Genomic DNA, 12,031 nt, shown 5'->3' with positions numbered 1-12,031 from the left:
ACAAACAGAGTACTGTAGAACTCACAGTAACTAACAATCTACTGTAGAAAATCACAGTAACGAACATAGTACTGTAAAAAACCACAGTAACGAACAGAGTACTGTAGAACTCACAGTAACTAACAATCTACTGTAAAAAAAACACAGTAACAAACATAGTAGTGTAAAAAATCACAATAACGAACATAGAACTGTAGAAAATCACAATAACAAACATAGTACTGTAGAAAATCACGGTAACGAACATAATACTGTAGAAAATCACAATAACCAACAAGCTACTGTAGAAAATCACATTACCCATCATAGTACTGTAGAAAGTCACAGTAATCAACATGTTGTAGAAAATCCCAATAACTGAGAATATTCTGTAAAAAAAATCACAGTAACTGATAGCTGCATTGCAATGGATTTAATTCAATATAAAAATTAAATTTTAAAAAATGCCTCTGAAATAAATAAATTTGGCACTGAAAAAAATCTTGAAATAAATAATTGAGGCAATAAATATCTGTATATTTAAATAAATGGAATGATAAATATTTAAAATAGTCAGTATAGTTCAATAAATAAATACATGTTTTTCAAATGACTTATTTATTTCAGTGGAATTTTATTTCGTAATTCCACACTTATTTATTTAATAATAATAATAATAATACATTTTATTTATATAGCGCTTTAAAAGGCACTCAAAGACACTTTACATGTTAAAAACAGAAACAATAGAAGCATTTATAATAAGAACAAAATATACGACATAACAGTAAGAAAAAATAAATAAAATAAAATAAACATGAAAAGAAAGAAAGAAAACATACATGACTGACTTTAGAGGTTAAAAGCAGATTTGAATAGGTGAGTTTTAAGTGCAGTTTTGAAAGTGGCAAGTGACGAAGAATGTCTGAGGTGTTGGGGCAGGGAGTTCCAGAGGGAGGGGGCAGCAACGGAGAAGGCCCTGTCCCCCCAGGTCCGATGCTTGGACAGAGTAGGGGGGGTAAGGAGGTTGGCGTCAGCAGATCTGAGGTTGCGGTTGGGAATGTGATGGTACAGGAGGTCCGAAAGGTATGAAGGGGCAAGGTTGTGGAGGGCTTTGTAGGTGATGAGGAGTATTTCAGTTATTTCACAGCTGTTTCTCCGCTCCCCTTTTCCACAAATTGGCATTTGTGTCCAGTTTTGGCCACATTCTTGCGCTATACTTTTGAGATCCTGGCTGTTTTGATCCGTGTGTATTGAACTAGGAGCACGATGTCAGCCAACACGTACTATACCTCTTAGGTTTGGCATTCCCCAGACCGGATAGCCTGCTGGGCTACTACCGGCTTGTTTTTAGCTTTGGGCTTTGAAGCTAGCTAATGCTACAGGGACCGCAGATACAGAGTGATCAGCAAACTGAAAACGGGGCCGTCTGTGAATCAGCTACGTTGCTAATACCTGGACAAGGCTGTGGGCTGCGGGTTGGAGCCCAATTGTCCACCACATCTACTATGGCTCCACTCACCTCTCCATCCAATTGTGTCAGCTGCGCGCGCCTGATCGATAAAATCACAGAGCTGGAAGGAAGAATTTCCACACTCTACATGATCCAGGATGCTGAGAAGCTCATGGACACCATCATCTTCGGTCCAGCACAAACCGACACAGCCAGCGACCATGTGATTCCACCGCTTCCAGTCCTGCTGACGCGGCCCCTCCTCCGGTCAAAATCCCTGAGGCTTCCTGGCTACGGCTCGGAGCTAAGCCTAAAGCCCTGGTCAGCTCCACTCCATCCCATCACGAGCCCTGGTCCCTGGTCTGTGCTCGCAGCAGCCGGAAAGGGAGACATCCCTCTCCTACACCCCATTACTTCCTACACCCCATTAGCTGGACTTAATGTCCAGCTGGAGAATAAATATGACATTCTTGCCCTCCACGACTTCCCTCCTCTGACTACACCATCTGACCTGCCGCCTCGCGGGACCCACGGCCCCGGGTCCCCTGAGATCCCTATGCCAGTCATTCCTCAGCCCTCCTCTCGCACCAGGACTCGCCGCTCCATACCGCTCTTTACACCAGCACCGCGGCGAGCTTCTGTCCCCCGTTTTCTCAGTCCTTCCTTGTCCACTCCGTCACCACTTATTAAATCTTCGTCTCCTCCATATTACACGCGCTGTGTTGTCTCCTCGTCCCCTCTTCTCCCCGACAGCACTGATAGTCGTGGATTCCATAATCAGGAATATCCATTTCTTCAACGCAGCCACACACTGTTTCCCCGGAGCGACAGCTCCCGACATCCTGTTGAAATTGCCTCGCCTGCTGCATGCACTCCCGTCTACCATTCGGCAAATGATCGTTCATGTGGGAATCACACAGTTGGTCAACTCAGACTCCACCAGTGTGAGTTGAATAAGATTGATTTTTTAAATCTTTTACACTTTTTAGACAGCCGTGGACGGTCTGCTTTCATCAGTGGTCCAACTCCGACACTCGGCTGTGGATCACAGCGGTTCAGCAGAGTCCTCAGCCTCCACACTTGACTCCAGTCAAGGACCCACAACGTAGGCTTCATTGACAATTTTAATCTGTTTTGGGACCGCTCTTCCTCTTTTAAGAACGATGGTATTCATCTTAACAAGCTGGGTAGCCTTCTAGCGGCCTGCTAGGATGCTTTCCCGCGGCTTTCAAGACTGCCAGAGTCACCCCTCTTCTGAAGAAACCATCACTTGACCCTTCTGATGTCAAGAACTTCAGACCGGTTTCTCTTTTACCCTTTGTATCCAAAACACTTGAACGTGCTGTCTTTAACCAACTGTCTTCCTATCTCCACCAGAACAGCCTCTTGGACCCCCACCAGTCCGGGTTCAAGGTGGGTCACTCGACAGAGACAGCCCTCCTTGCGGTGACAGTCGCTTCATGCCGCGAGGGTGAATTCTCTCTCCTCTGTCCTGATTCTCCTGGACCTGTCTGCGGCGTTTGACACGGTGAACCACCAGATCCTCCTCTCCAACCTCAGGCTCTGCACTCTCCCTGCTTGCATCCTACTTGACAGGTTGATCCTACCAGGTGACATGGAGGGGGGCCGTGTCGGAACCACGCATGCTGACTACGGGGGTTCCACAAGGTTCAGTTCTGGGCCCCCTTCTCTTGTCGCTCTACACAACATCTCTGGGTTCTGTTATTCGCTCTCATGACTTATCTTAACATTGTTATGCCAATGAGACCCAGCTGGTCTTGTCATTTCCCCCCGGTGACACTCAAGTGGAGGCACGCATTGCTGCGTGCTTGGCTGATATCTCAAAGTGGATGGCGACACACCACCTGAAGCTCAACCTGGACAAAACCGAGCTACTGTTCCTCCCGGGGAGGGGTTGCCCTCACCGAGACCTGTCCATCACCATTGATGATACCGTGTTGACGCCAACTTGGACTGCGAGGAATCTGGGTGTGACCCTAGATGACCAACTGTCGTTCTCAGCAAACATTGCATCGGTTACACGCTCCTGAAGATTCCTGCTCTACAACATCAGGAGGATTCGATCCTTCCTCACTGATGAGACGGTGCAGGTGCTCATCCAAGCTCTTGTCATCTCCCACCTGGACTACTGCAACTCACTACTTGCCGGAGCCCCGGCGTCGGCCATCAGACCTCTGGAGCTTGTCCAGAAACCTGCAGCTCGTCTGGTGTTCAATCGCCCCAAGTTCTCCCACACAACTTCCCTTCTCCATTCTCTACACTGGCTCCCTGTAAGAGGTTGCATCCAGTTTAAGACTCTGGTGCTAGCCTACAGGGCAGTGAAAGGAACAGCTTCTTCCTATCTCCAGCCCATGGTCAAGCCCTACACCCCCGTCCGGCCACTTCGCTCTGCTGCCTCGCTCAGAAGTACCTGCGGCCAATCGACCCGGTCACGGCATTTTTCTGTCCTGGCCAAGGTGTCCCCCAAGGTTCGGTACTCGGCCCCCTACTCTTCATCCTCATACTCATTACCTGCTCCCCCTTGGCGACATCATACGCCACCATGGTCTCGACTTCCACTGCTATGCTGACACCCAGCTCTAAATCTCCACCAAATCCATCACCCCATCACCCACTCCACCATCACCAACTGCCTCACAGATATAAAAACCTGGATGCCAGCCAACTTTCTCAAATTCAACAGCAACAAATCTGAAATCCTCATCATCGGCCCCAAATCACTAAACAAATCCCACCAAAACTTCTCTCTCTGCATCGATGTCCCTGCTTTTGATCAAACCCTCTCCTTCTAACGCCACGTCAATCACATCCCATAAAACGCATTCTTTCATCTCAAAAACATCGCCCGTCTCTGCCCTCCCTCTCCTCAACAGCTGCTGAAACACTCATCCACGCCTTCATCACCTCTCGACTGGACTACTGCAACAGCATCCTGTACGGCTCACCCGAATCATCAACAAACTACAATACATCCAGAACTCAGCTGAACGTCTGCTCTCCCACTCCCGCACCAGAGACCACATCACCCCAGTCCTTCAAAACCTCCACTGGCTCTCCATACAGAAAAGAATCCAGTTCAAGATTCTTCTCATCACATACAAAGCCCTTCATAACCCTGAACCCTTTCCTTTCAGACCTCCTGCATCGACACGCTCCCAACATGACGCCGCGCCAACCTCCTTACCCCCCCTAGTCTGTCCAAGCACCGGACCTCGGGGGAGAGGGCCTTCTCCATTGCTGCCCTCTCCCTCTGGAACTCCCTCCCCCAGCACCTCAGACATTCTCCGTCAATCGCCACTTTCAAAACTGCACTTAAAACTCATCGATTTAAATCTGCTCTTAACCTGTGTAGTTCGTGATGTATGTTTTTGTGCTGTTCGATACGGTTATATTATCTATCTTCTTTATATTGTAATTGCTTCTATTGTTTCTGTTTTTAGCATGTAAAGTGTCTTTGAGTACCTTTTAAAGCACTATACAAATAAAAAGTATTATTATTATTGAAATGAGTAATAGTAACATGGGGGACTACATTTTATGAATTTACTGTTAATCAGACCACTAAATTAGCTAGCTAGCACACCCTTTTGTCCCTCAGCCTCACTCCCAACTGTTAGATGAAACTAGTATATCTGCTCTACAGGACTGTTTGGAATACAGACTGGAACATGTTCAGGGATGGTGCCATCCAGCAGAAAAACATGAATCTGAATTAATATACATCACACATCTGCTGTGTCAAGGGCACTTTAACACATTTTATGTCATTTCTGTATCCTTTTAACAGACACACGTGTAGTATGACAATGGATCAGCCCACACATGAGTGTGTTATTGAGTGCAAAATGTGTTTTTTGACAATTCAGTTTCTACAATTTTAAATATTTAATGTATGAATAAGTCATCTGAAAATGGACTTGAAATCAAATTATTGCTTTCCAAATAAACGCAAATATAAAACGTGTATCCTCCTGAGACTCGGTAAAGCGGGAACAGTGGACTGCCTTGACCAATCACGGTTGAGCTATTTCAAATGTTTCAACTTGCAACCGTCAAGCTGCTCTTTTCACTGCTGGCTGCCAAAGAAGATGGACGTCTCAGAGGAGGACATTCCAACACTAGCGGTGAGTTGTTGGCGTTGGTTATATTACCAAAACAGTGGCCCCATATTTTAATGTAAGTGTGTGTAACGTAGTGTGTGCAGTCCAGCGGCGCCCGGTGAAACTCTTCGCCCCGTGCTGCAGCACTCGGAGCTCCCCGCCCGCTTGCCGCCTGTGCGGCTGATGGGGGGAGAGAGCTCCGGGCGCTGCGGTACGGAGCGAACGTCTGCACACACTGTGATGACACAGAGCTGGTTGGATATCGGTAAAGATAAATTTAAGTGAGTAACGTTAACATTATATCTCTTAAAATAGTTTGCCAACAGTATCTAGCCATCTGGCTAACATTAGCTATCAGCTAGTTAGCTGAATAACTGAGTTAAGCTAGTGGTTAACGTTGAAAGAATGACTCTGCTAGCTGATATTGGATAGCTAACGTTAGCTAGCTTCTTTAACTGCCTGGGTAAATTATGTTCTGGCCATCATGATGAGCGTTATGTCATGTCAGTTCATGTTAGCATTTGTGAGCTAGCAAACACTCGGTTGGTCAAGCCTAGCTAGCTATCTTTGTTATATTTAATTCATTGTTCCGTCAGAAGTGGCGCGAAAGTGCGTAACTTTAACGTCAGTGTGTGGGTGTTGAGGTGTAGATAGAGTGACTTAGATGCGCTTAGAGCAGACAGGTGTTAGCGATGGGGCAGAGGAAAAGTAAGTATCGTTAAGTGGTTAAGCTGTAACGTTATTAAATGTAAAGTTTGGGTTAACTGTGTTTGATTTGTTAAAGAAACTAAGTGTGCCATTAACCTACATGGAACTAATATTAGCTAGCTGTTTACAATTGGCTTGAACAGGCCAATTGGCTTGAACAGCCATATAACGGCAGGGCTTTCCCTGCCGTTATATGGCTATAGGGCGAAGGACCTTTAAGCACATGAATATAAAATCTATGTGGAGAGCTTCAGGGCCCATGTCTCCCTCTCCTCTTGCATGTGCTGGCAGGCAGGAGTAGATGCTCTTATTCTGAAACTGTATTATGTTGAAATGGTGCACTGTAGTATAAGCACAATAGCTCTCATGCCATTTGAATTTTCTTTGAATTTTTATATTTAATATAATTCAGCAACGGTGTGTTTTTTTTCAAATAAAAAAGGTCCCTGTAGTGAGTTTTGATTATTTGACTAAAGATTAGGTGACCTCCCTTTATGTGAATGCGTGATGCAGCATCTTTACCCTCTAAAAGTGGAAAACACTGGATAAATGAATATATTTAGTCAATACCACAATACATTTGATTGGTACTTAACGTGTGTTTTGTTTGTTGTTTACAGGAAGGGAGACAAGAGCAGCATGAATCTGTGAAAGTCCTCGCAACCACATTACAGAATGGTAAAGAATTGAAAATAAAAATTGTGTCCAAAGCACAAACCAACTTCTGGAAAAGACGAGCGAATTGGGATTTGTCCTTGAAAGGATTTTAAAATTTAACTCAGATTTCCAAGAGTTTACTGATGTTGATAGTAGTGTACAGATAAGTTACCTTGACAGATTCCAAGTGCCCATTTTCTACCTGTTGCAAGAGAAGTCTGTCTTACTCGGTACATTTTCATATATATTATTTGGGGTTATGTGTACATCTTGTCAAATTTAGTTTAGAAGAATCTCATGGAAATTAGTCTAAATTTCTGCTTTGTTCGGCTTTGCTCTTAGTTCTCTTTTCAGCCTACAAAGGAACCGTTTGTATAGGATGGATTGAGACCGCTCCTCGATAAGAAAGTTCCTGAAATATTTGAGGAACTCCAAACTCAGGCCATTGTTACAGAAAAAAACAGGCTGAAACTTGTCAAAGTTTGCGTCTCTGACTTGGTGGAGAGGCACGGATTGTAAGTTTTACAGTTTATAATAAGAGTGATTAAACAAATATGCTCACTTTCCACGATTGGACTTTTTAAATCATGTACAGCACATGTTTATTGTATGTATGTCTGCGAACAGGTGGATGCTGTCCATAGAAGGCCGTGTGGTAATCACATATTTACCTCCCATGCCAGATTTCACAACTGCCCTGGCCCTTGAGTATCAGGTGGAAGCAGCCACAACGTATACAAAGGTATTGTTATAAATTCTTATGGACATCACGTTTCTTTGCATTTGCATTACCTGCATTTCTCCATTAAAGTCTGCTTGTAGCCTTGACCAGGTAAAAATCACCGTACTTGCATTTAGGTGGCATTTGCGGACAATACAAGAATAGGACTTCTTACAATCAGCATCTATTTGATTTTGCTGTAAAAACCGTTTGCCCAATTATTATCTAAAAAGAGTTTGATCGTTGTATGACCTTGTTGATATGCCCTGAAAAGACTGATGAGCTTGGTGGTTCTAAATATTAACTTTCATTTGTATTGGGTTCCTTGTCAGGGTAAATCCAGACTCCAGCAAATGCAGTGCCAAGGTCAAGAAAAGAATGGAAAGTGGAAGACCAGTAAAGCGCAAGACATCAGATATGAACCAACGCGTCAAATCCTTCATGAGGGACTTCACTGCATTTGACTGGCAGAATAACCAGATGGAGGTGAGGCTCTTATAATAACATGGCCTTTAAAGAGTTCCCTCTTGTGGTATTTATCCATGAAGGTTTGGTTTTTATTTGTCAAAGTTTTGAAATATTAGTCTCTTAGATAATGTTAAAGTTAAATCTGCTTTCAATGTGTCCTTGATACTTTAAATAATATATCCAGAACACACATTGGACAGTTTTCAATGGAACTAATTTCCACTGAAGAAATAGTCATTGTCATGCAATGTCAATTTCAAATGGGATATTTTGAACCGTGTGCAGGCATAGATAGTTTTCTGCCCTTCTAGTCACAAAAAAGACCAATATGTGGCTATTAATGGTATAAACCCAATCTGGCATTCAACAAAAATAATATAAAATGGACGTAAAACTTTTACTGCTAATATATCACTTCAGATAAAAAAGGAGACGACAGGAATTTCCATCAACTAAACAGACATAACATTCCACGGGATGCTGCAAATTGCTTTCACAATAAATCCCTCTTGTTTTTCACATGCAGTCTAGAATTTAACAACAATATGATTTAGTAGAACAAATTACATTTAACAGATCTATTCAGGTCTGATGTTGACCAGCTGGGGTAGGATTGAAATTGCCAGTTGGTTTTCTTCCGAGTGTGGTTCTGAAAATACACAAGTTTATTCCCAAATCAAAAGATTTCAAAATGATGGCCATAAATACAGTTTTTTTTTACCATGTATTTTGTATGTAGAGACATTATACCTAGCCCAAACAAAAACAAACTATAACAACTAAATGCAAAAACTAAAACTATTCATTTCTGACAAACTGAAACTAAGCTAAAACCAGCAAATACTCTGAATGCTAACTAAAACTATGAAATTGAAAAGTCAAAACTAATATAAAATATACTTAATTTAAAACCTATTACAACCTTGCTCCACACAGAACAGAAATAATTTGTGAATAAAAGATTAGACTTTTTGTTGCATATGAGCGTGGAAAAAGGAACTGTATCTGATCATTTAGACCGATTTTATAAAGTAATTTGAATAGATATTTTTTTTTAAATATATACGTATATATATATACATGTATATTGTCTAATGGCATAGAATTGAATGGAGTATTGTGTAAGATTAAAAGTTTTATATTGTATCTGCTAGATTTCCCAGCATGCAACAGCAAAAACAAACAATTGAATGTAAGTAAGTAATCGTAAACATTACCACCACTAAGTGCCCATTACATATGTTAAACTCTGTCCAACAACAGTAAAATTTAAGAAATCTGTAAAATAACACTCATAAACTCTGAATTGAGTTTTATTACTATTGCACGCTGGAAGTTAATCTGTCAGAATGTGGCTTTTTCTGATGCCATATACTATTGAACTCATCTGCGCTAACTGTGTCAACAGGTTTATATGCACTGTAAATCTGCATATATACATGTAGCATATCAGTAACCAGAGCAAGTGTGGCTTACTGATTTTAGCTCTACAGATAAAAGATGATGTGGCCTCGTTTTTTTCTTCCGTGTTATTTTATCCGTGTGTCTGTTTGAGCGAACTTCAACTTAAAATATTTAGATAACTTAGAACTGATGAACTGGTGGCAGTGAGAGAACAGGCATGCACACAGACAAAGCAGAGTTCCTCCTCACAACAGTATGTGAGTTTTACTAAACCTCCAATTTTCACACTGACTACACCAAGACGCGTCGCTAAAACGCGTCACCTGCAAAATCATTGCATTCCTTTCATACACCGTGTGCACCTTAGATAAAATATTCTCAACTTTTCAGCACCAGGTGCGGAGTCGCACTGCTTTTCAATGTCACAATTGACAGGCAGCCAATCAAGTCAAGCAAGATGCAGGCTTTACTACTTTACCACTGACTTCCTGTTTTTATGCCAGTAGATGTGGTTGGAATGGACATTGCTCGCCTGGTAGCAAAACCTTGTTTATAATACAGTTCAGGCATCAGTTTGCTGGAAAGGGCCGACTGTAACCTAGGTGTATGTAACCCCCCCCCACGCCACAACAAAAAAATATATACACCTGTCCCCACACTGGTGACTCCACCCCATGAATGCCAGATTGCCTTCACACCACTAAAGATATATGTGGGACATTGATCTCCCACAGGTCAAATAATATTCCTTAATCCCTGCTTCATCCACTCAAATGAAGTTAATTATTTAGATAACTTAGAACTGATGAACTGGTGGCAGTGAGAGAACAGGCATGCACACAGACAAAGCAGAGTTCCTCCTCACAACAGTATGTGAGTTTTACTAAACCTCCAATTTTCACACTGACTACACCAAGACGCGTCGCTAAAACGCGTCACCTGCAAAATCATTGCATTCCTTTCATACACCGTGTGCACCTTAGATAAAATATTCTCAACTTTTCAGCACCAGGTGCGGAGTCGCACTGCTTTTCAATGTCACAATTGACAGGCAGCCAATCAAGTCAAGCAAGATGCAGGCTTTACTACTTTACCACTGACTTCCTGTTTTTATGCCAGTAGATGTGGTTGGAATGGACATTGCTCGCCTGGTAGCAAAACCTTGTTTATAATACAGTTCAGGCATCAGTTTGCTGGAAAGGGCCGACTGTAACCTAGGTGTATGTAACCCCCCCCCACGCCACAACAAAAAAATATATACACCTGTCCCCACACTGGTGACTCCACCCCATGAATGCCAGATTGCCTTCACACCACTAAAGATATATGTGGGACATTGATCTCCCACAGGTCAAATAATATTCCTTAATCCCTGCTTCATCCACTCAAATGAAGTTAATTTCTTATTTGCTATTGTTTTTGTTGTTTTTTCAGGGATCTGCTATTCATTTTGCACTGTGGAGCTGATGGACTGAATAGTGATGGACTCACTAAGAGGCAAGGAGCCACAGACTACTTTGCTCAGTGAAGTCACCTCAGTTCGTCCGTGGAACAGGGTGAGCTCTCTTTGTATGTAAAGGGGAAACAGTATTATTAAGATGTTACTATCATTGTTTTAAATGGAACTGTCACTGATGCATATGATTGGTTCAATTTCTATAAAATATACCAATTGTTAAGTATGAACTGCACTAATGTGTATAGTACACTGTTTTTGCAGTTAGCATTAAGGTTTTCATGGAGATGTAATACTTTTTTGTGTGATATTTGTGTATTATATCTACCCAGAAGTAAATGCACAAAAGCTCTCAAAAAGAGATTTAATACTTAAAAGTTGAGAGACAGCTAGAGTTACTTTTTAAGCTGTCTACCTCAAATTCCTCCTGTAGAGTACATGTTAACTGTCACAGCACTTGGTTTATTGGCCCCTTCTTACTGTGGCAATTCCTCTACACTCTTAATGTTTAGTAAGATCGGTGGATTTCAGGGGAATGAATTAGTTTGGCACCATTTTTGCATTTGGTTTTGTGTATTCAAAGTTTTTTAAAATGTGTTTTATGCAAGAATAATGTGTGTAATATATTTACCAAATGGTGCCTTTTCAATAACAGAACATATCTAAAATTGGCAGAAGAAAAGGCCTCATATTTTTGTGTTTTTGTTATCGCCACGGTTTCAAATGTTGCAATGGAAAGTGGAAGACCAGTAAAGCGCAAGACATCAGATATGAACCAACGCGTCAAATCCTTCATGAGGGACTTCACTGCATTTGACTGGCAGAATAACCAGATGGAGGTGAGGCTCTTATAATAACATGGCCTTTAAAGAGTGTTTTTGGATATTAATATCCATCGTTTTGTGATTGTAAATGTTTAGAGATTACAGCTCTTGTCAGTTATGCACATTTCAGAAGAAGATAATTGTCATTGGGTTATCAAAAGAAAACAAAATTCCTAGTGCATTGTTTGTTGAAGCCATGGTATACTCGCAAGCACAGGAATAATGTTATCCTTGCTACTG

The 12,031-nt window shown here is 42.0% G+C and overlaps 1 protein-coding gene and 1 long non-coding RNA gene across 2 annotated transcripts; both read left to right on the top strand.

Annotated features, from left to right (window-relative positions):
- The first annotated feature begins 1,487 nt into the window (after positions 1-1,487).
- LOC142933118 (uncharacterized) lies at positions 1,488-5,737 on the top strand. The gene is given in 8 exon segments (XM_076077265.1): positions 1,488-2,079; positions 2,186-2,376; positions 2,422-2,537; positions 2,632-2,883; positions 2,885-2,989; positions 2,991-3,858; positions 4,630-4,645; positions 5,658-5,737. Coding segments are annotated over 8 exon segments (2,220 nt in total).
- Positions 5,738-7,265: 1,528 nt separating this feature from the next.
- Positions 7,266-11,196, top strand: LOC142932581 (uncharacterized). The gene is made up of 3 exons (XR_012947499.1): positions 7,266-7,660; positions 7,972-8,125; positions 10,946-11,196. It is a non-coding gene; the product is annotated as an uncharacterized LOC142932581 (long non-coding RNA).
- The last annotated feature ends 835 nt before the right edge of the window (positions 11,197-12,031 follow it).

This window comes from Anarhichas minor, unplaced genomic scaffold, assembly GCF_050575085.1.
Source record: "Anarhichas minor isolate MPS153535 unplaced genomic scaffold, ASM5057508v1 ptg000058l, whole genome shotgun sequence".
NCBI lineage: Eukaryota > Metazoa > Chordata > Actinopteri > Perciformes > Anarhichadidae > Anarhichas > Anarhichas minor.
This window is presented reverse-complemented; position numbering and strand designations above follow the sequence as displayed.